The sequence below is a fragment of the Engraulis encrasicolus genome, chromosome 12 (genome assembly GCF_034702125.1).
Source record: "Engraulis encrasicolus isolate BLACKSEA-1 chromosome 12, IST_EnEncr_1.0, whole genome shotgun sequence".
Lineage (NCBI taxonomy): Eukaryota > Metazoa > Chordata > Actinopteri > Clupeiformes > Engraulidae > Engraulis > Engraulis encrasicolus.
In genome coordinates this window covers 11,682,230-11,699,806 of record NC_085868.1, presented here as the reverse complement: position 1 = coordinate 11,699,806, position 17,577 = coordinate 11,682,230, and the positions used below count along the sequence as shown (strand labels likewise).

General features: G+C 42.3%; 1 protein-coding gene across 1 annotated transcript; it reads left to right on the top strand.

Annotated features, from left to right (window-relative positions):
* The first annotated feature begins 989 nt into the window (after window positions 1-989).
* erap1a (endoplasmic reticulum aminopeptidase 1a) lies at window positions 990-17,373 on the top strand. The gene is made up of 18 exons (XM_063211638.1): window positions 990-1,742; window positions 1,968-2,106; window positions 2,906-3,040; window positions 3,242-3,362; window positions 3,485-3,639; window positions 4,073-4,186; window positions 5,548-5,679; window positions 6,287-6,418; window positions 6,653-6,736; window positions 7,301-7,458; window positions 7,684-7,763; window positions 8,742-8,925; window positions 9,753-9,909; window positions 12,263-12,447; window positions 14,253-14,414; window positions 15,103-15,243; window positions 15,702-15,783; window positions 16,154-17,373. The coding sequence occupies exons 1-18, from the start codon at window positions 1,162-1,164 to the stop codon at window positions 16,304-16,306; spliced, it is 2,895 nt and encodes a 964-aa protein (XP_063067708.1). The 5' UTR covers window positions 990-1,161; the 3' UTR covers window positions 16,307-17,373.
* Window positions 17,374-17,577: the final 204 nt, after the last annotated feature.

Here is a 17,577-nt window from a genome sequence, read left to right as displayed (position 1 = left end):
ACAGCTGGTGATCTTCAACCGCAACCCAGGTCAATTCCTTTGGCTAAAGAACATAGAATGGATAAGAACGCTTATTCGCAGGAAATTGCATTGACCACGTTGTAGTACGGGGGCGTAACCCGGGGACACCATGCGCAGTGGATACAAGGCCATGATCGATACAAATTGTGACACTGGAAACTCCGCAATTTGAATTGCATTGTGGGTGCGAAGAGCTGCTGCTAGTTCCGGCCCGGTCAAAATAGGATGTCCTGTCGTCAATGTTCAGTTTGTGGTTAAATTACAGCTGTCATTCAGCCTTAATTACAGCTGACACAAATTCACTATGTCCTATGACCTGTTCCACACTCCAGCCCTGGCGGTAGTGGCTTTGCATTTTACCTTGCCGCCAGTACTAAGCAAATAATGTACATTGGATAAGAAGTATCACTCAATGGAAAATGCATTGGGTTAGGTGTAGTCCGAGGACATTGCTTAAAGACACTGTGCTCATGGTCAGTGGGTGCAACGCCATAATGGATAAAATCTGAACTCTGTAACTTCGCAAAATTGGTCAAGAGAGGAGATCCAGTTGTCAGTGTTTCATGTAATCCCTCCTATCACTAGTCTCCTTAGTACTAACTGCAGAAGAAGAAAGTGACTCCCCTTGCGGCCATGCCATACTATGCTCTTATGACGTCTTTGGACGTACCCTCTTCCCTAACACACTGTACTCATTCATTACAACTCATTTCAACCTTAAAGTCTCTAAAATGCATTGTGTGTCGCTGTGCATGTCCAAATTGTGGGTCCAACGGATGAAATATCCGTCCTGAATTATCCAAAAATAGTCCTGGAAATGTCCTGGAAATATCCTGGAAAATGATTTTTGAAAAAGTGTGGGAACCCTGTATAGCCCACAATGTAACAAATATTAACTATGACGCTATGTTTTATTTTGCTGATGCGTTAAATAAAGTGCAAAGTAACTTGTGAACGGTGACCTCACTTCTCCCGGAAAGCGCGCTTGAAGTTTACTTTCTCTTTCAGTTTTGATACTCGACTTGCATACTCCATGAGGACTTTGTGAAACATGTAAGAAGACGAAACAAATCTTTATTCCATGGCTATTGACTGTGACGTGATAACCGATAGGCTACTCGATACTCTTGGACAGTGCACATGACCCAGTGGTTGAGTGTGGTGGCTGGTTTTCATTCATTTGGGCAATTAATAGCCTGCATCCCGGTGCGCTGGCCTCATCATAATTCGTGGAGCCGAAGGACTATTTCCACAATGGCAAGCATACGCCTGTTGTTCATACTGAGTTGTGGTGTTGTACATGTCCTTTGTGGAGTTACCCTACAAAAGGACGAACAACCGCTCTTTCCATGGGGCAAAATGCGCTTACCTGATACTGTGAAGCCACTTCATTATGACCTATTCATTCACCCAAACTTGACACATCTTAACTTCTCTGGAACTGCTGAGATACAAATACAGGTGATGGAAGAAACCCAGGCTATTGTCCTTCACAGCAAAGACCTCCATATCGTCAAAGCAACTCTAATGTCAACCACAGAACATCATCAAGACCTTTCTGTACTAGATTTCCCACCTTTCGACCAGATTGCTTTAGTATCTGATGAGTTTACTTTTAGTGTGGGTGTGCATGTCATCTTTCTCGAATATACTGCTGAGCTCTCTGAGAGTTTTCACGGATTTTATAAAGGAACATACAAGACAAAGGCTGGTGAGACCAGGTGAGCAGTCAGCACCATATGTATTTTACTAGCCTACTTAGACTGTAACCATATTTGGTGAGTTGTCTTTATATTGTGCATTTGAACGCTCTTGATGTTGTTCTATTTACTGTAGTTGTGAGTGCATAGGCCTACCACTACAATCTTGTTTGCAGTGGTGTCTCCTGTTGTGCAAAATAATGAAAGTGAATGTACATACTTGACCTTCTTCTGTACATACTCCAGGGTCATGGCATCCACCCAGTTTGAGCCTACCCATGCCCGCCAAGCCTTCCCTTGCTTTGATGAACCTGCATTCAAAGCAAACTTCACCATACGGGTACGCCGAGAAGCCAGGCACATTGCTGTATCCAACATGCCCAAGGTAAGGCAGAGAGTTGGCATCACACTCAAACAGATGTGCTTGTGTGTTTTGTTTCAGTGCATCACTGTAAAGTTTTCTTATTGTTTTGGAGGCCTTAGGAGATGTATCTAAAAGTATGGCCTGGCCTAACGGTGGGGCACTGGGCTACTACACCGGTGAACCGGGTTCAATTCCGGCCTGGGTCATTTGCCAGTCTTTCCCCATCTCTCTCTCTCTCTCTCTCTCTCTCTCTCTCTCTCTCTCTCTCTCTCTCTCTCTCTCTCTCTCTCTCCACTCGTTTCCTGTCCCTCTGTCACTGCATTGCCCAGGCTCCTGTAATAAATAAACCACAAACCCCAGGCTCAGAAGGCCTTCCTCTTTGGGAGGCAAATCCATACACTTCAAATTGGGCCATTGACTGCTACACTAAAAAGCCAGACTTGTTGATGTGGTAGTCAGATGGGGACCCTCAACCCTACTGATGGTCACTCCATCAGAATGCCTTCATTTCCTTCTGGAAGTGAACCCATGCACTTAAAACTGGAGCTCTGAGTGCTACACTAAAGAGCCAGGTGCTCGTTGCCGTGATAGTCAGAGGGCACCAACACAGTGATGGTCACGCCATCAAAGTGCATTGTTTTCTCAGAGCAGAGTCCTGTCCGGGTGCTGGCGATGTGCAGTCAAAGTAATCCAAGTGAAAGAGGGACAAATCACAGCACACTGGTCTTCTTTGCTGCTAGTTCATCAGGTGAACAACACGTTTCACTGTTGCTTCATCAGGTTCACTCTGACCTGGCATTGTTTTTTTTCTCTATGGCAGCTGAAGACAGTGGAGCAGCCTGGAGGTCTCCTTGATGACTACTTTGACACCAGCGTGAAGATGAGCACCTACCTGGTGGCCTTCATGGTGTGCGACTTCCTCTCCATCAGGAGGACCACTGAACATGGAGTTGAGGTACGTACAGTACGCCTGCTGCGTCTCATGTTTGTCTCCAGTAAAAGATGATGAAGATGCTGGACATCATTGGATATTTACGTACTATTTCCTTGTCCATATTATATTGCAGTGATAAAGACATGACGCCTACGTACCTATTCTCTGAATGCCAAGATGGCTACATGCTCTGATTAATATGATCATTATTCTATTTTTCAGATCGCTGTGTATGCCGTGCCGGACAAAATTGACCAGGCAGAGTATGCTTTAGATACTGCTGTGAAGCTTCTGGACTTTTACGATGACTACTTTGACATACCATATCCACTCCCCAAACAAGGTCTGAGTCACTAGATTGACTGATTGATTTTCCTCGTCCATCCCAAGCTTGGGAACTAGCTTAACCATCTAATTTTATACAAGGTAGTACCAAGTGTGTGTAACTGTGAATCAAATTTTCAGATCTTGCAGCAATCCCAGACTTCCAGTCAGGTGCAATGGAGAACTGGGGTCTGACAACCTACAGGGAGTCAGGGCTTCTGTACGATCCGGAGAAGTCATCCCCTTCGGACAAGCTGGGAATAACCAAAGTCATTGCCCATGAATTGGCCCACCAGGTGAGAACATCTTCAACATATATTCAGAAAAATGTATGCATGGCTCTCAGTTGGACTGAGAAGGGCTGAGAAGGGCTATGGATGCAGGGCATAGTGTGAACACTCCCCTACACTGTTTGCATTTAGCACAGCAGTCAAGCTCCTCTGGGAACCACTGGGGACAGCATGCTGGTGGATTTCTCTCCCACTACACTGGACTATAATGACGCTTGCCATTTGTATCACTACCCTGTCTTCCTTAGTCAAACCTTTGATGCTCCAGCAAGCTACATCATTTGTATAAAATATGCCATGGAAAAGTGCTTATTACACTTAAATTGCTTTAGATTTGTTACAGTGCTGTAGTTAAATTGTTATATTATCATTGGAGTGCTTTAGAAGATTACTTATTATTGATTCGATATTACTCTGAATTCTGTCTCCCCTTTCGTAGTGGTTTGGTAACCTGGTGACGATGCAGTGGTGGAATGACCTGTGGCTAAATGAGGGCTTTGCCAAGTTCATGGAGTTCATGTCGGTGGACATTACCCACCCAGAGCTACAAGTGGTGAGGATTTATTCTGTCTCAGTTGGTGGAGTAAACATCTGAAACTCCAAGGAATGCTACTGTAACTTTGACACATCCAATACTAGTGAAAATGTCCAGTCCAAGTCCAAGACTAGTGAACCCTCCTTGCAAGACACTGGCAGGTCTCCTCTTCTTTGCTGAAAACATCTCTGTGAAAAAAAGAACCTGAATTTATGTAGACACCCCAAAGAAAGATTTACCGTGAGCTATGTTTCCAGAATATTTCAAATAGAGTATTTGAAGGCAATGTTAATTCTGCCTAATTTCAGTTCATTTCAAAAGTTGATCACCATATATAGTGTCATGGAAGGTAAGCATGCTGATAGTTATTATTACACAGTCACAACAACTTCCTCAAAACATGACATCATATTTAAATACAGGGTCATGCTGTAATGATAAGCTACGGTACAGTCAGTTCATGTGTTGAAGAAGTGCCATAAGGGCACATATCTACATGGAAGGAGGCATCGCAGAACGCATTGTTTGGATTTTTCGAACATTAGCAGTTAAGATTTTAAAAGCAAAATGTTGCAGTGAAAAACTCCATTTTGATTTAGTTTCATTGTGCCTTTGATTCTCAGAGAATTAATTGTGTTCGTAATTTGTGAGTATGAATTAGCGATTGCAGTCTATTGCAAGAAGGCAATAGATTTTTTTTTTATGTGATATCTACCCGAAACCTTATTTCAACTTTGACCTGAAGTAAAATCAAAAGCAATCAGGAATTGCAGAAAAAAGCATAGAAGGTGGTCTTTGGTGTAAGGGAAAGTCTCTAGAAAGAGAATCAAAGGCACTCAGGCACTCTTCAAAAAGCTCCAAAAAGGATAAATCCTTTATAACAACAGGGCCATTTTGGAATTTTTGAAACATACTATGGGCAGCAATCCACACATAGCAGCACAGGCAGCCGTATACCCTAAAGCCTTATAGTTTGTTGATGATTTTAGCAGTGTATGAGCATCTGTATGCAGTTCATGGCATGAACATCTTACTCATTAACCCATTTTAGCTTAAGACACCTGCAAAAAAAATGTCTGCTGAATGAATAAGCCCTTTTTGGGAAAGGGTGCCCTCTGCCTATTGAAACCTAAATATGTCAGCCTCCGAAGCGCATACAAATATGAAATACAGTAAGTTGCATGTTAAAGCTAGAATTGCATTGCATTAGAATGTGTTCATTCAGCTCTAACATACCCACATTTTTAATTTTAAAAAACCCTCAAATCTCAGGAGCCTGAATGCAGTGTATATGTCGATCCAGGCGCCAAAGGTCAAACAATGTATACGCAGCATCAGGCTAAAATGGGTTAACAGTTTTTCCTGCTGTATGCCTTCAGAATGACAACTTCCTGGGCAAGTGCTTCCAGGCTATGGAGGTGGACGCGCTGAGCTCCTCCCACCCCATCTCCACGCCGGTGGAGAACCCCGCCGAGATCAGAGAGATGTTTGATGATGTCTCCTACAGGAAGGTATGACCAGAAAAACAAGCTCTCCGCTAGTCCAGAGAAAAAGGCAGATAGATGGGCAGATGGCTGTAAGCTCTGTAGTGTGCTTGCTCAGCTGATTTTGATTTTCCAAAAGGCAACCAAGTTCAGGTGTGTCTTCTTCACCAATGTTTTTTTCACAAGTATGTTATAAGGCTTTTCATTCTTGCATGTCGCTGTTTTTGCTAAGGAACTCTCCTTTTTCATGATGTTTGCACAAACCTCAACTTTTCACAAAGTTTCATTTTAACATTTCATATTGTTCATACAGTTCACATAAACCTGCAAACATCCCACCATTTTCAACTTTTTTACCTATCTAGGTGGAATTGGTTAGTTTGTATACAATCACTGTTCTATATGATACTACTTATGTAGTATTTTGCCACAATCTTCTTCCATACACATCATCAAATAAAAAGGGTTAAAGTGAATTGACAATGTGTACATTCATATAAGTAACATCTGTCAAAGTGTTTTTTTCCCTTTATCTATATGCTCTCTTTAGCGTGAAATGAAATCTCTTTGTTTTTATATTGTGAAATTTTGAATTCAATAGTTTTTTCATGCCTATGTATCTTTGCACATTCAGGGTGCGTGTGTTTTGCACATGCTCAGAGATTTCCTGACTCCTGAGGGTTTTAAGATTGGTCTTATCCGCTACTTGAGGAAGCACAGCTACCAGAACACAGTCAACGCCGACCTCTGGGAAAGTCTGTCCAACGTAAGGGGAAGATGCACAGTTTCAAACATCAGATTATGATATGCTATAATTCAGCATTGGCTATCAGTGGGTTGTTGCTTCACAGAATTGAATAATTATATTTTTTGACATGACATTTAAAGACATAATACAAAACAGATACAAAGAGTAATCACTGTGTTTTTATTTTATTTCCATCACTTACATTACATTCTTTTTTGGTACTTGTGACATTTTTTTGTGTTTTCATATTAGGTCTGTCAGTCTGAGGAAACAGACCAGGCCAGAATGAAATTGGGTGGATATTGTAGTGGAGGCAAGCCCAGAAGCGAGAAGTCGGTGAGTCATCGAAACCAAAACAAAAACAAGCTTCAAATCTGTTCAGACCACCTACCTCATTTATTACTTCTCTCTAAAGTGTACCTCTGGGTTAATCAAAATGGCCAGAGGACAACAGATAACCTCTTTACTGCCAGCCACTATTGTTACTCACAACACATGAAGTGCTTTGGTCCAAAAATGACTTCAACTCAAACAGTGATTTCAAATGTGTCGTCTAGGAAGTATACACCCAAATGTTAGCTATAAATCATATCAATGCAGCCAGAGAATTCTCATGCTCGGTCTGATCTGAAGTATAACATGGAATCCCACGCTGAAATCTTTGTCTGAATGTGGGATCCCAACCATAGGATGGGGAGGGAGCGCAAGACATATTATGAGACAGAACCAAATGCAAAACCATGTAGCTTTAGATAGTATATTAAATAGTGTAGATCCACCTCCCCTATGAGAAACTCAATAGATTTTACCCAGATTGTATCTCATTTGTGATACAGTCATATTTGTGATGTACCTGGTTATAGATCTTGCCAGGCTAATATTGATGTCTTCTGTCAACAGAAATGGTTCATGCAGGACGAGCTGGATGTGAAGGCCATCATGGACACGTGGACCTTGCAGGAGGGATTTCCCATGATTACCGTGGAGGTCAAAGGTCGTGAGGTCAGACTCAGCCAGCAGAGGTATCTGAAAGGAGGTGATGCTGAAAAGATATCAAGGTACGGGTATTTTTGAATATTTGAGATGGTCTGTCCTAGAGTGCCAGTCATAGTTAATAATATTTAGTAATAGTTTAATATAAATGCTATTTTTACAGTAAAGAAGAGCTATTTTGTTGATCATCAATGAAGTATCTCCACTCCACTTTTATGTACCGGTATATTGATAATCAAGATGTTAAGTCCTGAAAAATGATATCTATTTGTCATTCTCATCCTCTGTAGCTTTCTGTGGCAAGTTCCTCTTACATACATCACCAGTCACTCCAGCACAGTTCAGAGATTCCTCTTGAAAACAAAAGAAGGTACTGTGTGTGAGAGAGAGAGAGAGAGAGAGAGAGAGAGAGAGAGAGAGAGAGAGAGAGAGAGAGAGAGAGAGAGAGAGAGAGAGAGGAGAGAGAGAGAGAGAGAGAGGAGAGAGAGAGAGAGAGAGAGAGAGAGAGAGAGAGAGAGAGAGAGAGAGAGAGAGAGAGAGAGAGAGAGAGAGAGAGAGAGAGAGATTCACAGTGGATACTACCCCCCTAATCCATGAGATATTAAACTTTCCTTCAGCTGCCTTGTGGCTTATACACTGTCAAAGCTGTCAAATCTAACCTTTATCCTTCCGATTTACAGAGTCTGACAACAAAACCTAATTCTTAGAGTCTTTTGTTTAAAACCCTTTATTAGTTTTTCATATGATATACTTACTAAAGTAGTATTTTAACTTACTGGAATGTTTTCAGTGGGAAATAATCTAAAATGGAGTTGACATGATCATTATATGGACATCATATCAGGAGACCCTGTGACTCCTTAACTGCAGACATGCAGTAGTTGCCTACGTATTACTGAGAGGAAATCATAAATGTTCTGGTTGTTTAATGAGAAATGTCTGCTGGCCTTTGCTTAAATGGCTAAGGCACTGGCTGGTACTCCAGAGACTCGGGTTCGATTCTGGCCCAAGGTCATCTCCCAATCCTCTTCCATTTCTCTCTCCCACTCGTTTCCTGTCACAATCTCTTCACTGTACTGTCTGAGTAAAGGCTTAAAGGTGCCCTGTGTAATACATGAAAAGGGGGATCTTCTCCGCCCAAAAATGTAAAAAAAATAAAAAATAAAAAGGAAAGAAACAATGGCAAAAAGAAGAGCGCAATACTGCTTATTTTGACAACTGTTGACCCTGAAAGGCTGCACCTGCTGAAAAAGAAACCTTCGAGGTGTTCGGGCCTTCGCAAAACTTTGTCAAAAAATGAAAGAAAGAAAGAAAATCCAATGTGTTCAATATACAATGTGTTGTGCAGATGTGCTGTACCTGACTGAGGAGGTGGAGTGGATCAAGTTCAACGTGGACATGAGGGGATACTACATTGTGCACTATGAGTCCGGGGGATGGGACCCCCTCATCAGACTGCTGCAGCACAACCACACGGCCCTGAGCAGCAACGACAGAGCCAGCCTCATCAACAACATCTTCCAACTGGTCAGGTGAGAGAGGAGCAACCTTGGGTGCATCCGAAAGTCCCGACTGCCCTCCTATGTAGAAGGCACAAAATAAGGAAGCGCCTATGTCTGAATACCCTAGTAAGCGTTCAGACAGGAGGCGAACGGTACCCGGGTGACTTTCTATATCCAGTCATGTCTGCAGTAGGCAAACGATAGTTACTTTGCTATCCCAGAAGTCAGTGGGAGTTCTGTAATCATTGGTCATTAGAGCCATCAGGGGCTTTCAAGGGTTATGTAAATGATGGTGCTATACTCATGAATGGTGTGACGTTTTCCATGTGCGTTACGCCCATTTGTGGGGGAAAACAGCCCATGCAAGTCAATTGGTGGTGTTGGGGTTTAATAAACGAAAGATACGGACCTGTAGACTAGCGTTGTTCACGCACAACATTCCGAAAACGTGTTGTGTTGCCAGCTGTTCAAATAATATAGCCAAAAAGCCGTGGCTGAAGCATGGACTGTGTTCATTTAGGCAAGCCGATGTAGCATGTAAGTTGATGAGACATTCGGTTTGTTTTCACCCATAAAGGGGCGTAACGCACATTTAGGAGCAAATTACCCGGATGGGCGTTCATGCCTATAGTACATCTGTTTTGTGCTTACTAGTGGCTGGCTTTTTACATGCTTTAGAAGCTACTCATCAGGGTGCAGAGTGGTAGCTACTGGTAGGGAGGCAGTGTTTACCACAGGTTTCGGAAGTACCCACAGTTTTGGTTTTTAGAACCAAAGCGAAGTCAGGGGTTTCAAGAATCAGTGAAAAATTGTCTTGTAATGTGTCCTGTCTGTGTCATGTGTGTCCATGCATGCAGCGTAGGCAAGGTGCCTCTGGACAAAGCCCTGGAGCTGACGCGGTACCTGAAGCAGGAGCGCGAGGTCATGCCCGTCACCCAGGGCTTCAGCGAGCTGGTGCCCCTCTACAAGCTCATGGAGAAGAGAGACATGGAGCCGCTGGAGAAGGACATGAAGGTCTCACCGAGTTCTCTTGAACGTTTTATCGAGTACTATTGTGTGACTATTATGAGGGTTGTTGTGTTTTTTCTGTCATGCAAATGAGCCTGGCTGTTTTGTGTCGTGGTCACACGTGTTCAGTACCTGGCGTGGAGGCCAAGGTTCGAAACCGTGCAGGCTAACTCCCCTCCCCTTCCCTACATAAAAAACTATTCTGGGGGGCATTTTTGGCCTTTATTACGGTAGTGCCGTGAAGATCGTGAAGTGGGGAGTGAGAGACGGGGACGGGTCGGCAAACGACACATGGCTGGAATCGAACCCGGGTCAGCCGCATAGCAGACTTGTTATTGAATGTTACTGTGTGACTATCATGAGGTTTGTTGTGCTCTGGCGGTTAGGCAAACGAGCCTGGCTGTTTTGTGCCGTTGTCAGGACACAAGTTAAGTACCTGGCGTGGAGGCCAAGGTTCGAAACCGTGCAGGCGAACTCCCCTCCCCTTCCCTACATACTGTTAGAGTGTGTAAGATATATTTGCATTTCCATTTACATATAGCACTTAACTATCATCACACATTAATGGAATTTTATTAGCTCACTAAAGGCTTGGTTCCTAAAGGGGGGGTTGGGGGGGTAAGGAAAAAAGAAGACATCAAATAATGAAAATGAGTATACCACCAGGATATTTAGTATTACATTTATACCCAGGGGTTCCATTAAAACGCATTAGATCCATTATTTAGCATAATTATTTTAAAGCGTGCTTTTTAGTAGGAGTAGATGAATATATTGCGAGAACATTTTGCAGAGACAGAAGGTCTGCACCTGCATTTTACTCCAACAAAATCTATTTTAACAAGAGTACAAATGGTTGTAGGCAAATGTAAATGAGGAAGAGAAGACCTATAAGTTGATCGAAACATTGTTGAGAGAAAAGAGTGCATAGTACAAATGATCCTCCAGGCTACTGTCGGGTACATTTGCTAGGACTGTACTGTCAGTGGGCTCAAAGTCATTTTCAGAAGTTTCAAAAGTAAAAGAAAAAGAGAAGCACAGTTTCCTTCCAGCACAGGTAACGTATCTGAGTAACCAGTAGACCTGTGTACTTGTCTTACAATCAGCTGACTCTGCACTGGTCGGCTCAAGTTTGTGGCGTATCCTTGTTAGTTTTTTGTGTGTGTTTCAGTAACAACAGAGTCTATCAACCTCTTAAGGTACAATGGAGTAAATGTTGTAGCAGCTAGCTATGTATCATGTGCTAGAGTTGTACTCACACCATGAATTTAGTTTTACTTTTACTTTTGACACCTTTGGTCATTTTGAATACTAAGAGCTAGGTAATACAAGGTTATACATTGTTTCCCTCTATCTACTGTAACTGTAAAGTGACGTCCTATAATCCATAGTCTTCTAACTCAACACATTATCAATTGCAAATTGGCATCTAACTGCAATGTTCAAGTTCAGGTTCAAGTGACATATTTCTCGCATACACTTTACATGTTGTGAAATGATTAAGATGTCATCAGCTCTGCATATAATGTTAGTCTCTTAATGCATTGGTTTCCAAAATGGGGGTGGGGGACCCCTGGGGGGGCACAAGGGGGTGCTACGGGGCTACAGCAGGTTGGCAGGAAAAGTATAACATTACAAAGTGAATGATTTATTAATATACTGAATAAATAACATAAACCCAAATAAAACAAAAATGAGATTCAATATTGCATCTCTGAACATTACCTCTATTATCGTTATTATGTAACATATCCTAGCGCGGCACTGCCTCGCAGACCTAGATTATGGCTGTGAAAGGGTGCACACAGACAAATAGAGTGGTGCGATCCATATAATGGGGCATGGGGTATTGGTAATGCTCACCATTCCACCAATGGAACGCTGTAATAGTCACTGAAAAAAGCTTCACTACCATAGTCCTACATCTCTATGACAGTGCACAGGGCCTTTATAAGGATTATACATGTAGATCTTAAAACTTGCTGGGCATTGCTGCCTGTCGCACCTCCTCTGGTGCCCATGGGTCAGCTGCAGGGTCGTCAGCCAGAAACCACCATTCACCAACGTTTCACTCCTTTAATTCTGGTACGTCTCCTGGTGGCGGAGCAGTGACAGGGACGTCTCCCTGTCACCCCCTGCAGCTGATGCGTGTTTTCCTCTGCGGCTGCTGCCTGGAGTTAGGTGTTTTCCCCCCACGTTTTGTCCTTCCTCCTGAGCCAGAGCCAAAAGCTCTCTTTTTCATGTTACAACTTGATCATTGCCACTCGACTAACAGTTAATTTTATAACAGGGGACGTGTCTTACTGGGTTTACGAACGAAAACATATACTAATAAATAAAATGTATTTTCTGGTCCCAGGGCTACATCCTGAGGCTGTTCCTGGGTCTGATCGAGCGGCAGGAGTGGAGTGACGAGGGGGCCGTGTCCCAGAGGCTCCTGCGTAACTACCTGCTCCTCTTCGGCTGTGTCCGCCGCCACCCGCCCGTGGTAGCACAGGCCCAGACGCTCTTCAGGCAATGGGCCCAGTCCAACGGCACCATGAGGTAGCTATAAGGGGGAGATGCTGAGCGCTCTTCTTTGTTAGACTGTATACTCTGATGCTGGTGCTCTTGAAGTTAAACGACAAAGTCCATTGTTCAAAACTTGTTGGCCGCTGGGCCTACTTCAGGCGACTATTGCATAGAGACAAGGAGTAGTATGGTGTTTAGTAATTTAAAAACCCTTTATTTTAACTGGGGTACATAACTGAAAACGCCAACCGGTTTCAACCACACAGGGTCTTCATCAGGGCGTGACCCTATGAACCATGAGGTAGGTCAGACAGCTTCATCCTTTGTCTTGCACTGGTCAGTGTGAATGAGTACACCTCCTTTGAAAAGGAATAATCTGAACAACATTTCAATTAACACAGAAAATATGTTAGAAATAAAAGCTACTGGAAATTAGGATGCTGCAAAAATGCTGTGTTTTTTTTGTTTGTTTTTTTTTTACAAAGGGCCTCCCTTCACTCATTTACATTGTGCTCTTTGCATCTTACAAAATTTTGGAGTTGGATTAAAGTGTCAGCAAAATGAAGTGTAATAATGTTACGCTGTATGTAGTGTAACCACCTTCAGTGAGTTTAGAGGCCAGTTCATAGTAGTGGTAGTCTATTTGCCAACGTCTACGGTAAGATAAACATTTAGGGTTTTCTTTTGCCTTAAGACATGTAAAAGTTTTTATCTTTTACCTAAAAAGGTAAAAGATAAAAACTGTTACATGTCTTAAGGCAAAAGAAAACCCTAAGTGTTTAAGTTAAACAGTTAGACATAATGAACTTGATACATATGTCTACGGTAAGAGTCACAAACTGTCTATTTGAGTGGGTGTAGCAGGCCTTATTGCACACCTCAGACTTCATGCTTCAATTCTTCACAACCTTTAAAGTGATACTGTCCCATTTTTGGAAATAAGCTTACTTTACACCTTCCCTTGAGTTAAATAATGGGGTTTTACCGTTCTCCTGTACTTTCAACCGTTTTCTAGTGATGACAGTGCAAATTTTACCTCCAAGCTAACAGTTAACATTGAGTCCTATGAGACCAGTTAACCGCGAGCTGGTCTCATAGGACTCAATGTTAACTGAGGGAAAATTTGCACTGACATACCACGAGAACGGTTGAAAGTACAGGAGAACTGTAAAACCCTATTATTTAACTCAAGGGGAGGTGTAAAATAAGCCTATTTCCAAAAATGGGACAATATCACTTTAATGACCATCTGCCTCAATTATTGCAAAACCAGATGGGAAGGCCACACAGGTGCAAAGAAAGTAAAAAAAAAATGGTGGCATACGTATTACTAGATGTCTTCTAGTGATTTGTATAAAAGTTGTTTTTGTAACTGGCACAGGACTTTGCCTTAGACAGAGTTCCCATTTTATTGAGTGACATTCCTGCCTGGCCTGCACTTAAAATTGCCCCTAAAATGTATACTTACCAAGACCTGACTCAGGCACTGCAGATTTTATTTTATTTTTAAAAAAACCTACATTCTGTCGTTCTTTGAGAGCTCCACCGATATCAGCGTTTGAGTCAGACATGACACTCATGCCAAATGCATTACTCTTTTGAGTAAAGCCTGGAAGCTGAAGTCGTGCTTTCCTGTGGTGACACAGCCCTTTATTGGAGAGGACTCACACATAGATGTTATCTGACCATCTTTCTCATCCCCTCTCATAACACACCAAGACGACAGAACTCACTGTCCAGACAACCAAACAAGCGTTACCTTGTGTTACCCCAGTGAGGGTTATATAAATCGCATGCAGAGCAAACCGAGCACACCACATTTTTTGTACCCCCACCAGGTTGCCCAGCGACGTGAGTTTAGTGGTGTACACGGAGGGAGCTCGTACGGAGGCCGGCTGGGACTTTCTGCTGGAGAAGTACCTCCAGTCCATGTCGCCCTCGGAGAGAAGCAGCATCAAAGCTGCCCTCGCCTTCAGCCCTCTGGCCCATAAGCTACAGTGGTGGGTTGGCCTGACCTTGCAAAATGGAGTCCTTTGTGTGTGTGTGTGTGTGTGTGTTTGTGTGTGTGTGTTTGTGTGTATGTGTTTGGCAAGACTTCATAAGGCACACTTGGCAGACAACACATTATAAGTTTATACTGTATACTGAAGCACTTTAACACACACACATTTCGGACGTTTTGTGCCTTTATGAGATAGGACAGTATAGAGAAGACGGGAAATGGTTGGGAGAGAGAGATGGGCTAGGGTTGGGCAATGACCCAGGCAGGATTCGAACCTGGGTCCACGCGGGCAATGTGGCCCATATGTGGTATGGCGTATTAGGACAGTGCACCACAGTGCCCCCGTAGGTATTATCTATTTATTGCAGATTTGTATTGACCCTATAAATTACAGTTACTGTAGTTCCACAATTTCATGTACATGTGCTAACTTTTTACCCTAGCCTGTTCTGAAGATGTCTGTTGCAAAAGATACTTTCGACTTGACTTGACTTGATATCCTTTTGATGTAGTCTGCTGTTGTTTCATGTACTTGTGCTAAATTTTTCAATATCACCCAACTGCAAGCAAAAATGGGCATTCTCGTTTTTATTGACAGGAACGCCCCTTTCTTTTAGTAACTGCTTCTCAACTTTGTTTTTTTACCCTTGTTTGAAGCATTGACCCCTTGTCTTGTGATCCTCCAGGATGTTGGAGAAGAGCCTGGAGGGAGAGGTGTTGAAGACTCACGACCTGCCCTCTCTCATCGTCACCGTCAGCAAGAACCCCAAAGGATACCAGCTGGCCTGGAGCTTCATGAGGGCTCACTGGTACAAGCTCGTCAGCAAGTACGTCTCTTTATGTTTATGTTTGGACACAGTGGAGACGTCCTTGTCGACCTTGTCATGAAAGTCGTAAATGTGTCAGGGTCATGTATTAACAATTTTTCAGTCGAAGAGGACAACCACAGCTGTTGCCACTCTTGTATTCATTAAATTCATTAATTATTTATTAGACATTAATGTACAAACAATGAAAATTCCTTTTAGATAATCCAGTAAAAAAACACATTTAATTTGTACAGTAGTGATATTAGCTGTGGTTGTACCACTCTGACATCTGTTGTGACAAATTTTGTCAGTTAACTGTTGAAATGGTTCTGAGAATGTGTTTTACATACCTTGGTGTAAACTGCACATTCATGATGCTAATGAGAAGGATGTTCTTGAACATATTGAACTTGTGTCATTTCATCTCTCACAGCTTAATACAATTCCACAATAACATTTCCCCATCTGTTATTCAGGTTTGATTTGGGTTCTTCTTCAATTTCACGCTTGGTGGTCGGAGTGACAGACCAGTACTCTACACCTGAGATGCTAGAGGAGGTACGTATTGTATGTCTCCTTGTTGTGGGAGCATATTAAAAGATAGAATAGACTTATGGTTTGTCTGCTGCTTAGTGGACTATTTCGCTTACACTTTTCACTGTTGGACTCAATCGAACGGTGTAAATTGTAAAATGTACCTGGGATTCATTTTAAAACTCATGAGTGTCCAACGAGCCGTGCTTGATAAAAATAAGAATTAATCTCCAATTGTTCATTGTTCAAATGATAAGACATCAGTTGATCAGCTGATCTTTTCTGTATGAGGAGGAAAAATACAATAATCAGGTTTGTGTTTATAATGTAATAAGGAAGGTAACATCAATTTATGTCCATCGTGATTCTGACCCTTCCATTACCTTTGTAACAGGTGCAAGAGTTTTTCGGATCGCTACCCGTGGAGGCAGGCTCCGAGCTGCGCTCCATCCAGCGAGCCCTGGAGATCATTGAGGAGAACATCAGGTGGACAGATAAGAACTTCCCACTGCTGAAAGCCTGGCTGGACAGCAGGACGGGCAGATAAACTCTCCTGGGGTGCATTTCTCCAAACCATCGTTGCTAAGCACGTTAGCTACTTTGTTGTTTGCAATGCAGTTTTCCATTGACAAGTTGCCAACAACTATGCTTTCGAGAAACGCACACCTGCTTTGTAATTTGAAGGACACAGGAGCCACAGAAGACAGCCAGTGGTTGTGACTACAGCGTAGTGATTAATCAACCGTAGAAGGAGCGGTTTGTCAAAAAAAGAAGGGGAGGTTTGTTTTTGTTGTTGTTTTTTTTTTTTAACTTCAGCAGTATCATTGGGCAAAAATACTGTATCTGAAAATAACTGTTCTACCTTTAACACTGGTGTGTGTGTGGGTGTGTGTGAGAGAGAGAGAGACAGACAGAGAGACAGACACACAGACAGAGAGAGAGATGTTATCCTTTGTCTGCTTTCCTCTCAGTGATGACAATCAATACATTTGATAATGACACCGAGTGTATCAGCTGCACTGCCAGCATCGTGGAGAGGCACACATTTCATATCTGTAGTTGTCAGGTAGTATTTCATTCCAGAATTATTATGAGTTGACACCCTAATGTGCATTTGCCAGTCACTGCTTGGCAAGCAAGTGGGTCATTTTCCACAATTTAATAGGAGAGTAAAATATTGCTGATTCATTTTGTTTTACATACAAAACTGTTGTCAACATTTTTAAATACGCTTTAACTGTACTGCAAACAGTACTTGTGTGTCTCAGTTTGAAGAGATTAAATAATCTGAACACCGGCTTTAAATATTTTGTTCTGTATAGAGAGGATGAAAATGTATGTGGTTCCTGCATGTTTAATTTTATCTAATGCTTTATTGTTTCGATTTTACATTGTTTAAGTTAAGATTATTCTGTACGCTTCATCTGAGGATGTTCACCATTGAATTATCGGCTTTCAAATAATGCTTCAAATAATATGGAAATATCTACGGGCTTAGCTTTGCATGTCCGTGTCATGAGGAAAAGATTTTGATTAACCTTCATCATTTCCAAAAAGGTTACCTAAATGAAGGAACTTCATCCATACCGTATGTGCCAAATTTTCATCTGAAGTAAGTGTCATCATAAGTAACACCATCAATACTAAACAAAGCAGTGTGTAAGTCCTTGTGCTTTGGAATTTGTGTCTTTTTCTGCATTTGCTTCTGTATTGCCTTCTTTACTTTTTATTTATGGCCAGTTGTGGTGACAAATGGTGCTCAAGAGAGTGGGAGACATTTGTATCGTCATGACTTTCAGGGAGCCAAAGGCTGAAAAG